At 32.8% G+C, this 13,732-nt stretch overlaps 1 protein-coding gene across 14 annotated transcripts in view; it reads left to right on the forward strand.

Moving 5' to 3' along the window:
- Positions 1 to 13,732, forward strand: part of STAU2 (staufen double-stranded RNA binding protein 2) — a 318,701-nt gene that overhangs the window by 24,568 nt on the left and 280,401 nt on the right. For 8 of the 14 annotated variants that reach the window (XM_059901309.1, XM_059901308.1, XM_059901317.1 and 5 more), the window contains 2 exons: positions 2,867 to 2,996; positions 7,381 to 7,526. The exons of 2 other annotated variants lie outside the window; for them this stretch is intronic. In XM_059901309.1, the coding sequence (XP_059757292.1) occupies positions 2,957 to 2,996; positions 7,381 to 7,526 (186 nt within the window). In that variant the 5' untranslated portion in view covers positions 2,867 to 2,956. Of the gene's footprint in view, positions 1 to 2,866; positions 2,997 to 7,380; positions 7,527 to 13,732 lie in introns of those variants that run through there. 4 more of the 14 variants (XM_059901312.1, XM_059901315.1, XM_059901316.1 and 1 more) reach the window with 3 other exon arrangements.

A 13,732-nucleotide genomic window follows, 5' to 3' on the forward strand; every position in this document is an offset into this window, starting at 1 on the left:
TCCCCAGAAGCAGTGATTCAGTATTTGATAGTTCACTGTTTGCGGGAACATTAAGAAACATAGCTGTCATTGAGATATCATCATCTCAGTAATGAGAATTGACTATATGTCATGTACACAGGTTGGAAGGCTCAACTTTGTTAAAATTTCACCACATTAATCTGTAAATTCAGGGGAATTCTACTGTAATCCTTGAAGGCATTTTTGCCTAAAATAATTTCACATGGAATTGCAAGAACTTAGAATATCTAAAACAACTTTGAAAAAGAACCGTACTGGGGAGCCAACACTACCTAATTTCAAGAATTTTTATAAAGCTATGGTAAAAATGGCATTGGCATAAAGGTGGACAAACAGATCAATGAAACAGAATAGGTAGTCCAGAAATAAACATACTTACATATAGATAACTGATTTTTTTTTTTAATTTTTATTTATTTTTATTTTTTTGGCTGTGTTGGGTCTTCGTTTCTGTGCGAGGGCTTTCTCTAGTTGTGGCAAGTGGGGGCCACTCTTCATCGCGGTGCACGGGCCTCTCACTGTTGCGGCCTCTCTTTTTGTGCAGCACAGGCTCCAGACGTGCAGGCTCAGTAGTTGTGGCTCACGGGCCTAGTTGCTCCGCGGCATGTGGGATCTTCCCAGACCAGGGCTCGAACCCGTGTCCCCTGCATTAGCAGGCACATTCTCAACCACTGCGCCACCAGGGAAGCCCCTAGATAACTGATTTTTAACAAAACCACAAAAGCAATACAGTGGGAAAAATATAACCTTTTCCACTAATAGTGCTTGAACATTGGATATCAATATACAAAAAATGAAATTTAATCCATACTTTGCACCATGTAGAAAAATTAATTCAAAATGGTTCAGAGACCTAACTTTGCAACCTAAAGCTTCTAGAAGAAAACACAGGAGAAAATCTTTGAGACCTCAGGTAGGTAATGATTTCTTAGATACAGCACCAAAAGCACAATCTATAACTGAACAAATTGATACATTAGACATTATTAAAATTAAAGCCTGCTCTTTGAAAGACTCTGGTAAGAGAATGAAAAGAGACGCCACATACTGGGAAAAATTTTTTGCCAAGCATATTCCTGATTAATGACTTGTATTTAGAATATACAAAGAACTCCTCAGATAAAACAAGAAGAAAAAGAAATGACCTAATTAAAAATATTCAGATAGACACTGTACTTCATATATGTATATATATGTAGATAACATATAAACAAATGAAAAGATGCTCAACATTATTAGTTTTGAGGGAAATGCTAATTGAAACCACAGTGAGATACCATTACACACCTATTAGAATGGCTAGAGTTAAGGAGACTGACCATTACACACCAATTAGAATGGCTAGAGTTAAGGAGACTGACTGTACCAAATGTTGGTAAGGCCATACTATGTTTTAGCAGTGTTTAAATCCCAAGGTGGCTTCACTTGGAAAAGTCAGAGATTGTAGGCGTGACACTATGGTCTGCTTTGAATCAGGTCCTTGGGCATCTTCTTTCTGTCAGAACCTTGGTACATACTTTAGAAAGGACAACAGTAATTAAGAGTCTAAGACTTACCACTGTAAACTGTTTCCAACATTTGGTATGGCTTTGTAAAATAATTTTTTAGGTATAAAAGTTACGCATATTCAAAAAAAGTAAAAACAAAAAGGTAAAACAATGCAGTACTTCAAAGCAGAAAGTGGACACCCCCCTGCTGCCAGCCCCGCTTCTTTAATGCATGCACGTTTGATTTAAAGAAAATAAAAATAAGATTAGACAATGAGCTGTTTCAGCTTTTTTCATTCAACATTTTGTAATGTTTTCCCATGTTACTACGTCATTCTTTTTTCAAAGCTGCATCGTCCATCGTAGCTTAGGTAGCCAGTCAATTATTGATGGATAAATATTTAGGTTGTTTAGAGCTCTTGCAATTACAGTCTTGCTATGTAGGTTGTCATTGTGTATCTTATGTGAGTCCTCCTGCAGTATGAATTACCTAAACGGACAATTTCTGTTTTAAAGATAGATGCAATTGAAAAACTTTAATCAATATTCCCAGATTGCCTGCCAAAAAATGTGTACTTATTTATGTTTGTATCAATAGAATTTGCACCCATTTTCACACATCCTTGTCAATACTTATATGATTTTTTATTTCATTTTATCAGTCTAATGGGGTAAATTATATCTCATTGGAATTCAAATTTTTATTTCTTTTAACACTAGCTTTTTGAACAGATGTGTTTACTCAATACATTATATGAATTGATTGTACATTTTTTTCTGTTGGATTTTTTTAAAAAATTGATTTATGTCATCTTCATATTTTATGGATTTTATTTTTATCCTCTTCAGTTTTTCTTCACATGTTACAAGTATTTCTTCCCTAGTTTGTTGACTGTTTTTTAGTGTCATTCATGGTGTGTTCTGCTCTATAGAGGTTTTACATTTTTTGTATTGTTAAATCTGTCAGTTTATCCCATTATGTCTTTTAGGTTTCTTATCTAGAAGAGCCTTCTATGTTACAGGATTATGACAAATATTTAGCCAAGTTTTCTTGTGCTTTTGTCATATTTTTATATTCTTCATTTTAATACTTTTGGAATTTATTTTTGTGTCTATATGAGATAGGAACTTTAATTTTTCTTAATTAACAGACAATTATAATACAGCAGTTTGATCCTTGGGTGGTGATTTTGCTTGGACCACCTTAGGTTATGGTCTAATTTGAAGTTATGAGGTTTGTTTTAGTTACAGCTATGGACAGACAGTTATATTTCTGCTAGAAGGCAAGAACCTTTGGAAGGTAAATTCCTTGCTTTTTTGACTCTGTTTTCTTTCTTTTTATTTTACTTGGGAATTAGGAAGAGTCCCTTCCAATAGCAGGGAATAGGGAAAGGGGAGCCAGCAAAGAGACATAGAAACTGTGTCCAAGTCATTTTCTGGGACCAGGGATGGAAACGGATTCTTCTGTGGAGAGACTTGCCTTGGCAGGTGAGGTAGACTATGATTTATTAGCAACAGCTCTGGCCGTGATTTAACTACCTTAAAAATGTTGCTACTCTAAGTTCTGGCTTAGGAAACTTTGTGTTTTCGTGGATTCTGGTCACACAGTTTTTTCTGCTATATCCTATTCTGCATTTATAGTCTGCTAATGATCTACTTGCATTTGCCAGAATGTGATGTGTTTATTGTGGTTTCTCCTGCATGTGTGCTCTGGAAAAGCCTGGACTGTCTTTCTCTCTTCCTTCCTTGCTAACTTGGTGAATGCCTACTTTCCTTAACTAATCTAATCAGCACCTCTTGAAACCTACCTTTCAACACCCCGTTCACCTAAGGAGTCCCTTCTAACAGCCTTACTACAGAACTTTTCATGTTGTAGTTTAGTGTATTTGTTTCTTGTATGTGTCTGTTTTTCTACCAGACTCTGAGCTCCTTTGGAACAGGGATTTTGCCTGTTAATTGAAAACTGTGAACTGTATTATCTTGGTATATTTTGAAGATTCAAGTCCCACAGAGTCCAGGACATTTTATAAAGATATAAAAACAATCTATCTCAAAAGAGTTATGTCTCTGTTTTGCTGAATGTGCAGATCCTGTTATTATGAATAGCTGTTTTACCAGTGTTACTTATCAAAGTTACGGAGAGTTACATGTAAACAAATTTTATGTCAATAAAGGTAGAATATTCCCTAACAAAAATATGAGAAATCTTAAGTGTAATTTATATCACACTTGGGGATTTTTCAGTGGAAACAAACTTAATATGTTATAGTAAGTCAGTGGAAAAAATAATAACAAATACATGCTTTTTATAGAATATTAAAGAAGTATATTTGTATGAATAAAATCAACTTATCCTAACGAACATTTTAACTCAGAATATTTTAGCTTAGGAAACCATGAAAAAAGTTTATAAAATCATAATCACTGTATGCATATTTGATGATAGTGTGCTTTAACAGATTACTTATAAGCAGAATAATAATGCATTCTTATTGTTAATAGTATCTTAACATCATTTCATTCAACCAATACCATAATCCACTAATATAAAAACAACTATTATTTCTGTTTTACTGTCCAGGAAAGTGAGATTTAAGTACTTTCTCAAGGTTACGTAGATATCAGTCAGTGGCAGAGATATCCAAAACAGGCTCTTAAATAGATGGCATTTGTTCTCTCAAAAGCAAAGTTTTAGAATTGTGAAATTCATTATCGTTAATTTTATTTACTTCTAAGTAGTTATCTACTATTCCAGCCACCAAATTGACTTGAAGCCTGTTTCAAAATAGCTTCATTGAGGACATTCTTAAGTCTCTTGAAAATGTATACTTATGCAACAGTGTACATATTTCTCACTTTTTGTACTTGTTGACTTTTCTAAAAAGTAATATATAAATTAAGTTGATAGATCCCAATTTTTATAGACCAATTTGTTTTATAATTTTGTAGATATTTTGTCAAAATTTTGGTTTAATTTTGATATTACTGCTCTACCATTGATCTCTGTCAAGTAGTTAATACTAATAAGATTTCAGATTGAATAGAGGAACAACTATGGAAAATAAAATTTTAATCATTTTGTAAAATAAAACATATGAACGAGAACTAATTATTTTTAAATTTACCAACTTTAAATGTTTGGGTTTTAGTTATAAAGTTTTATCAAAGTGAGATTTTACATGTATTTTGCACACCTTTCACACCAAAACTTAAATCACACATTAAATCCATTGTGGGATTTCATTAATGGATTCCATGAGTCCATTATTGGATTCATGTTATTTTTATGAAGCAGAAAGTTAGAATTAATGGAATATAAGTTTAATACCATGTTATTAGCACTTTCCTTTAAAGAATTTAGATCAGATTTTCTTACCAAGTTTACAGAGCTATAAACTTATCATTTTAATCACATTTAAACATATTTAAATCCTAGGCTATTAATTTTTATACTGTAAAATTGTCACATTATTCTTGCTATGCTCCTAATATTTTTTCCATCATAATAGATGAATATGCAGCATTACTAAGTTATGAAAATTGTTATAGTAGCAGTATAAATGCTATTTTAGTGTTATGCAAAATTGACTCATTTTTACCAGCCTTCAGTATTTTCTCATTTTCATTCTTCTTTTGCTTTTTGATATTCAGGTAGCTGTGTTGTCTACTGTACTTGAGTATTTAATGCCATGGTATGCAAGGACCAAAACTGATTATAGTACCAGGTCACCTTGTATTTTATGTAATGACTGACTTTCTGGTACAGTTTATAAAATGTTTATTTGAATGATATACAATGGAATAAGTAAAATGCAGATTTCTTCAACCTCTCTTGACTAATATTCTTTGCCTTTTTTGTGCTGTTCCAAAAAGTAATAATTACTAGGTTTATTTATTTATTTATTTTTGGTTTGTAAGCCACTTAGAATGGTTTAATTGTAGAATTAGCTGTCAGCTATATTGGTCCTACAGTTGATTGCTTAGATTTTTTTTTTTAAACTTATGCCTTATTAGGTATTTGTGTAGTATTGTTATAAAATAATTTCTTAATCATAATGATTGTGATCAAGTTATTGTACCAAATTATTAGTCCTGTAGAGGGTATTAAAAAGTTAATTAAAAGTATTAAAAAGAATACTGCTTTCTACATTAAACCTTGCCATAGAAAGTTTATAGATGAAGTTCCTAAAATCAGCTATTTCCATTTATTTAATGTATTCCCTATATATTGTGACTACAGTTTAACTGAGCAGGAAGTAATCCATTTGCATGTTTTATGCTTGGGTTTTAAAGTGTTTTTTAACATTGATTAATGGGAGATGAAAGAAAAACTAAAAAGCAGTTAAATATGTCTGTAAATGAGATGAAGGAAAAATACAGGATAAAATACTGTAGTGTTAGGAAAATATTCTGAAGCTGTAATAATAATTGTGGTAGAATTTAAAATACCATACATTTAAAAATCTTAACCTTATAACAATCTGTGAGTTAGTTAAGTAGGATAGGTTATTACTCTTATTTTATAGGTAAGGAATAGTAGGCTTAGTAAATTTAAGTAAAAATTATTAAGACATTTCAGGTTAGGGAAGGATTTCTTAAGCCAGAAAAGGCCCAGACCATAAAAGATTGATATTATGCATAAAATAGTCAATAGAAAAAAGGACGGAAGCAGTTCCCAGAAGAGGAAACCCAAATGATCAAAAACAAAGTTTTGTCAAACATCAAATTGTCAGAGATTAAAATATCTGACTATACTGCATGTTTTCAAGGTTGAAGGGAAATAGTAATTCTCATGCTGCCAGGGGAAGGTAATTTGGTACAGTCCTTCTGAGTGCTATTTGCTAGCGTGTTTTAATTTGTAAGAGTGAAGAATTGGAAACAATCTAAATGTCTACTATCAGTGGGGAGAAGATTAAAAAATTTATGATAAAATATTGTGATGGAAATTATACAGCAGTTAAAAGTAATGCACTGGATCTATGTAAGTTAACTCTCCAAAACATAATGAAAAGTGAAGAAAATTGTGAAAATGATATGTTTATTATATTACTATTTATGTGAACTCTAAAACTACATATATCAATACTGTGTATTTTTTCATGGATATGCATGCATTCATATAAGTGTATTTTAGAATATCCTGGAGGGATATATTTTAAATTCACATAGTGGTAGTTTCTGGAAAAGATAAAGGGAACTTAACTGGAATGTAATACTGTTTTTTCTTTTTTTTTTTTTAAAGTAAGACAAAGCAAACATAGAAAGTGTTAATTTCAGTTCTGGGTGATAAGGGCATAGTCATTTGTTAAATTATTCTTTCTACTTCTTTTCAAAGTTTCAATAAAAAAACAAAAAGAAAAGTTACTAGAAAACAGTAGTTGGGAGAGCTGGTAATTAAACTTAGGACTTGCTTCCCAAGTCTAGAGCTTTTTCAATTAATATGTTGCTTCAGAATGAGAAGGAAAACAAGAAAGATCAAATGATGAAAAAGCAGATAAAATTTAGTTTCATAGCAATAAGAATAAGAATTATGTGTTTATGCTAAAATTTCTTGAGTGGAAAGGAAAGTTACAGGATCAATTAAAAATTATTATAATCTTATATTGTTTTAAATCTTTAAGCATGCTGTTATCATATATATATGTATAGAGAGCAATTTAGGTACTTAGGAAAAAAAGTTACCTTAATTTATTGTTGAAAATGTGATACATATTTCTGTTGCATGTAATGGAAGACTTTAGGTGATTTGAAATTTTTGTATAAAATTCATGAAAATAATTTTATCCAAATATACAATCTGATTTCAATCTAAAAAAGTCAAAACTAGTTTTTCTTCCATTTTGTAAAGTCATTCTTCACAAAAACTTTACAGCCTTTTTATTTACAGCTTCTCTCCAAGATAAAATGGCAAACCCCAAAGAGAAAACTCCAATGTGTCTGGTAAATGAGTTAGCCCGTTTCAATAGAGTCCAACCCCAGTATAAACTTCTGAAAGAAAGAGGGCCTGCTCATTCGAAGGTAAGGTTTTGAAGAGAGGTGGTGAGACATGCTTATCAAAGTCTATCAGATTTATCATCTCAGGTTTTAATTGTGCTTTTTGGCGGGGAGGGGGTAGTGGATGGCGTAAAGGTTCTTAGTTCTGTACTAAAAATATTTTGCAGTCTGTAACTAAACAATTTTGTAGCTCATTATGGTTTACGGAGCTCTTTCAGAGACAGTACTTCATAAAAACCTTAATGAAACCACATGAGATATGGATTTTTGATTTCCTTTTAAGAAACTCAGGCACGGAAAAGTTAAGTAACTTGCTTTATAGTTCATGAGTGCCGGTGCCAGCGCTTGAACATGTATTCTGTGGCTCGCAAGTACTGTGCTTTTTCCATTACATAGTAACTGCTAACAGAAAAATGGATACAGAGTAAAATATAACAACAGTTACTTAGTGAGATGTCTTTTCCAATATGATTTTTAATTCTAAGATTCACCATTTATAAAATTTGTATATACCAGTTTTGTTGTTATCTATGTATTCAGTTATAATATTCTTTTAAATGGAAAATTGATTTATATTTTTATATAGCCTCATACATATATGTTTTTACGTATACATGTTGCAAAGAAATCTATGACTAATGCATTTATGTTTGAGCTCTATTAATCTGTTTTTAAAAACTCAGTTGTGCACAGATTTCCTTGGCACATTTTTAATCTTGGATATTGGAGATTATGATAATGATTATAAATTTTTGTATACAGTGTGGAAGCAATTGATTCTCTAAAAGTTGGTTAATCTTCATAAAGCACAGGATTATTTGTTTTCTAGCATCTCCTTCAAAGTAAGGAAAATAAGATGAAACTGAAATCCATCAATTTTATTCCATATTAGAGGCTTTTATGAAGGATTTCTGGGCAGCCCTTTAATTTGTTCATAATATTTTTTGTTCAGAGAAAAGGGTAGTGGCCTTGGTCTACCTGTGTAGTCTTATATCCTGATCCTCTTCCATTCCCGTTAATCATATCTATTTCATACTCATTCTTTCTGCCCTTAATCATGTTGAACTGTTTTCATTTCTTATAATGTCTCATGTTTTTTCACATCTGTCAGGTTTGAACACACATCTCACATCTTTCAAACCTTTGTGAAACTTCTCTGCTCCTTCCGCTGGGCCTCCAGCAGGTTCTGACTTTCTTAGTTGTAGTCGTTACTGTGCTGTGGTACCATGATATTTGTTGGTCATTATTATTGTATGAGACTGAGCTTATTTAGGGTAAGAAATATTTTATTCTTCTACAGTTCATGGTTCCTCTAGTATGTGTCCTCTTTGCTTCTCATGGCCAATTCCAGGTATTCTTCCTTGAGATAGACCCCCAGGTTTGAATTTCATGTTAATAGACTAACCCCCAATGTAACATTACAGTAGTCATTTGCTGACCTCTGGGTGATTCCATCACATTTCTCACGGCTCACTTTCACTCTCTACAATACTCATCCTGTTTTAATTTTTGATGATATCATTGTCTAAATGATGGTTGTTCCAACATGCTGACATTTCAGTTTCTTGCATGTCTCCAATTATCTTGTCTTCCACTCTCCTTCAGCCACTCATTCCTGTGATCACATTCTTGATTTTATCATTACCAATAACTGCAAGACCCTCCATAATTATAATCTCAAGCATTCATTCGTCTCTGACACCTATTTCATTCCCTCTAGTAGTCTGACTTCAATAGTCCTTCCACACCACAAATCCATTGATTCCACCACCTTTTTACTATTTTTTACTTCCCTCAGTCCTCACATGTTTCTTTATCTAGCTTAAATTCCATATGCTTTGTATGTACCCTCAACTCTCTTCCCCCCTTGGTTAGTACATGCTTAGCAAAATCCCAACCCAAATCCCAACTCTGCCTTCCCTTCTGAGTTACAGATGAACGACTTGTAGAGGCCAACCCCTCTATTTCTGTACTAAATCCCAACCCTTCTCACCTATTCAAGGTCATTCCTCCAGCTTTCTCTCCCCTCCCCTCCCTTAACTTTCTTCTGTGTCATTAAATTCCCCTTCTAATGGACCAGGTTTGTTGTGGTCCACATTCTTTTTTCTAGACAGTCCCAGATTCCCTTGGGTTTTAAGGAGATCTAGAGATCCCTTTGCCAACCTACACCTACTGCTCTGGGTGCTTTGGTCACAGACCACACCATTTAGCCTGTTGCTCATTTTTAAAGAGTGAGTACTAGAATAATTAGCATATTCTTGAATGAAAGATAGTATTTATGAGTCTAAATAGTATTAGTTAATAATTATTGTTAATATTAATTGGCTAGGTCTGGATCCTTTTTGTGGAAAGCAAAGTCCTTTGCATTTATGCATGTCTACCAGTGGTTTTAAGTGAGATATAAACTGTATTTTAATGAGATATAAACTGTATTTTAAGTGAGATATAAACTGTATTTTAATGAAATAAATGATTATCTCTGGCATGAAAAATTTAAACCTAGGCCCAACTCATTAATTTTCTTGGGACATTAACCAGTTATATGGCAATTTCCATATATATGCATATATATTTTACACACACACACACACACACACACACACACACACTTACAGTAGTGGTTTTCAGCCTTGGCTATTCATTGGAATCACCAAGGGATTTTAAAATTTAAAAAAATACTTATGCCTGAGTCTCACTCCCAGAAATTCTAATTTAAGTGGTCTTGGATGAGGCCTAGACATCAGGATTTTTTTAAAGCTCTCAAAAAACCCAGATGTGCATCCAGAGTTTAGAAACACAGGATAGAGATGAATGTCTTCAGGGTGGTATAGAATTGTCTTCTTATACATACTTCATGGGAGGTAGTGATCTATCTACATGCTTTCCTCTTTCCTCCATTGAGTCTTACAGAATGTGAACAACTTGTAGAACTTTTAATGTGTGAATATTAAATAAAAAATATATATATTTAAAAAATTATTTATTTATTTATTTATTTACTTTTGGCTGCATAGGGTCTTCATTGCTGCGCGCGGGCTTTCTCTAGTTGTGGTGAGCGGGGGCTACTCTTCGTTGTGGTGCTCGGGCTTCTCATTGCTGTGGCTTCTCTTTTTGCGGAGCACCACTGGGTCTAGGCACGCGGGCTTCAGTAGTTGTGGCACGTGAACTTCAGTAGTTTTGGCTCGCGGGCTCTAGAGCGCAGGCTCAGTAGTTGTGGTGCATGGGCTTAGTTGCTCCGCGGCATGTGGGATCTTCCCGGACCAGGGATCGAACCTGTGTCCCCTGCATTGGCAGGCGGATTCTTATCCACTGCGCCACCAGGGAAGCCCTAAATAAAAAATATTTTAATGTTTGCCTTGTCCCCTTTTGTTTTTATACTCACTTTTTAATTGAACTCTGAAGTAATTTGTTACACCTTATATTAATGTGAGTTACTATAACATTGCTGTATCTCTTAAGAACCTAAATCCAGTTCTTTATTTTTCCTATGAATTGTTTTGATTTTCTCAAATCTCAGAAGACTATTATAATATAGAGTATAAGGAAGAGAGCCATGAATGACATAAAGTGGTATTTTCTTTTTTTACTTTATTTCCCTATTTTGATGAGTTGTCTATGTGCACGGCTAAGTGTTAAGAAAACTGCTCTCGTACTAACACTTTGAGAAGGTTTACTTTGGAATAGATATCACTGAGGGAGGCAGTATTACCCAGTGGCCTTGAAGCAAAGTGGTCTTTTTTTTTTTTTTTTTAATTCTTGCTAGATTTACCAAGTGTGATCTTTGCCCTGCATTATCCAGCTTGTGTGGCCTTGAACAACTAATTTAGAATCTCAGCTTTCTCATCTGTAATTTGAGAACTATAATACCTATTCTAGTGTAGTATAATGGAATGATGATTTGTAAATTTTCAGCAATTATGTTGATGATGGAGGTACCCAGATAATTGTCTCATTGCATGTTAGTTGTATATAGGATTAAAAAATCCTTGGTAAAATGTCTATTGAGTATTTATAATATGACAGACACTGTTCCTTATTGGAGCTTTCTACTCTGCTGTTTTCTGTGATGCCTCTCTTTGTATACTCTGGATTCAAGTCCTTTATTAGATATGTGCTTTGCAATTATTTCCGCTTCTTTGTGGCTTATCTTTTTTTAACATTGTCTTTTGAAGAGCAGTAATTGTTAATTTTGATGAACTCCAGTTTATCCATTTGTTCTCTTATAGATTTTGCTTTTGGTATTATATCTAAGAAATCTTTGCCCCGTTAAAGGTCATAAGATTTTCTTCTGTGCTTTCTTCTGGATGTTATATAGTTTAAGTTTTTACATTTGGGTCTTATATTTAGGTCTAATTGCCACTTTGAGTTAATTTTTATATATGTTGAGTTATGGAACAAGATATATTTTTGCATATGGATGTCCAGTTGAAGAGATTTTCCTTTCCTTACTGCATTGCCTTGGCACCTTTGTCAAAAATCAGCTGTCCATATATATGTTTGTTTATTTCTGGACTCTGTTCTGTTGGTCTATTTTCCTATCTTTATGCAAATACTATGCTGTTTTGATTACTGTAGCTTTATAATCTGGTAGTACCAGACCTCTAATTTTGTTCTTCATTTTCAGAGTTGCTTTGGCTATTCAACATCCTTTGCATTTTCATATGAATTTTAAAGTCAGCGTGTCCATTCTATAAAGCACCTTGCTGGGGTTTTGGATAGAATTGCAATTAATTTATAGCTCAATTTGGGGAAAATTAATATGTTAGAAAAACTGAGTCTTCCAACCTATCAACAGAGTATCTCTTATTTATTTAGATATTCTTTAATTTCTGTCAACAATATTTTGTAGTTTTCAGTGGACAGGTATTTCTCATCTTTAGGTTTATCTCTATTTCATATTTTTGATGCTATTTTAAGTGGTATTGTTTTTCAAATTTCAATTTCTAATTCTTATTAAACATTGCTAGTGTATAAAAATACACTGATATTTTTCTGTTTTATATACTTTATTTTATACATATTAAAGCATTGAAATATATGTATAACATTTGTGTATAAATATACATGTATGAGAGTATGTAGAATAAAAGTGCGAATACAGAAATCAGAAAATTCCTACTTTTTCCATTGTAGGTTAACTTTCTTTGATACTGTGAAATAGTGCTAAAAATAACTGCCTCTCTAATATAGGGAATCTGCACAGTGCCTAAGAATTTAGAAGAGAGAGAAATATATCAGATTACTTTTATATTACATTAAAATTTTTTTTCTAAAAATTTTGGATACAATTTTAAAGGTTACTTTCCATTTACAGTTATTACAAAATATTGGCTATATTCCCCATGTTGTACAATACATCCTTGAGCTTATCTTACACCCAGTAGTTTGTACCTTCCACTCCCCCATCCTTACATTACCCCTCCCCCACTCCCTACTGGTAACCACTAGTTTGTTTTCTATATCTGTGTCTTCAAAAATACACTGATTTTTCTATATTGATCTAGCATCTTGCAGTCTTGCTAAACTCACTTATTAGTTCTAGTAGCCTTTTTCTTTCTTTTTTTTTTTTAAGATTCTGGTCGGTGTCCCACAGCCTATTTGTAAATAAAGACAATTTTAAATCTTACTTTCCAATCTGAATGTCTTTTATTTATTTCTCTTGCCTAATTGCATTGGCTAGAACTTACAGTGCAATGTTGAATAAAAGTAGTGAGAGCAGATATCTCTAACTTGACTTTATGGGCAGTCATTCAGTTTTTCTTCATTAATTGTGATGTTAGATGTAGCTTTTTCTGTAGATGCCTTTAATCAGATTGAGGAAATTCTTCTTTATTTTATTTTTTTATTATTATTTTTTTTTGCTGAGAGTTTTAACATGAATAGATCTTGGTTTTTGTCATATGGTTCTTCTACATTGATTGAGATGGTCATATGATTTTTCCGTTTTTAATCTCTTAGTATTGTGAGTTACATTGATTGACTCTCAAATGTAGAATCAACCCTTGCCTTCCTGGGATAAAATGCTTGGTTATAAAGTATTATCTCATTTCTATATTGATAGATTCCATTTGTTAATATTTTGTTAAGGATTTTTATGTTTATCTTTATGAGAGGTATTGGTGTGTAGTTTTATTTTGTTTTCGCTGGTAGTATCTTATTCTGGTTTCGGTATCAAGGTAATGCTAGCTTCATAGAATAAGTTGAGAGGTGTTCTTTCAAGTTTTGGGAAG

The sequence above is a fragment of the Balaenoptera ricei genome, chromosome 17 (assembly GCF_028023285.1).
Source record: "Balaenoptera ricei isolate mBalRic1 chromosome 17, mBalRic1.hap2, whole genome shotgun sequence".
Lineage (NCBI taxonomy): Eukaryota > Metazoa > Chordata > Mammalia > Artiodactyla > Balaenopteridae > Balaenoptera > Balaenoptera ricei.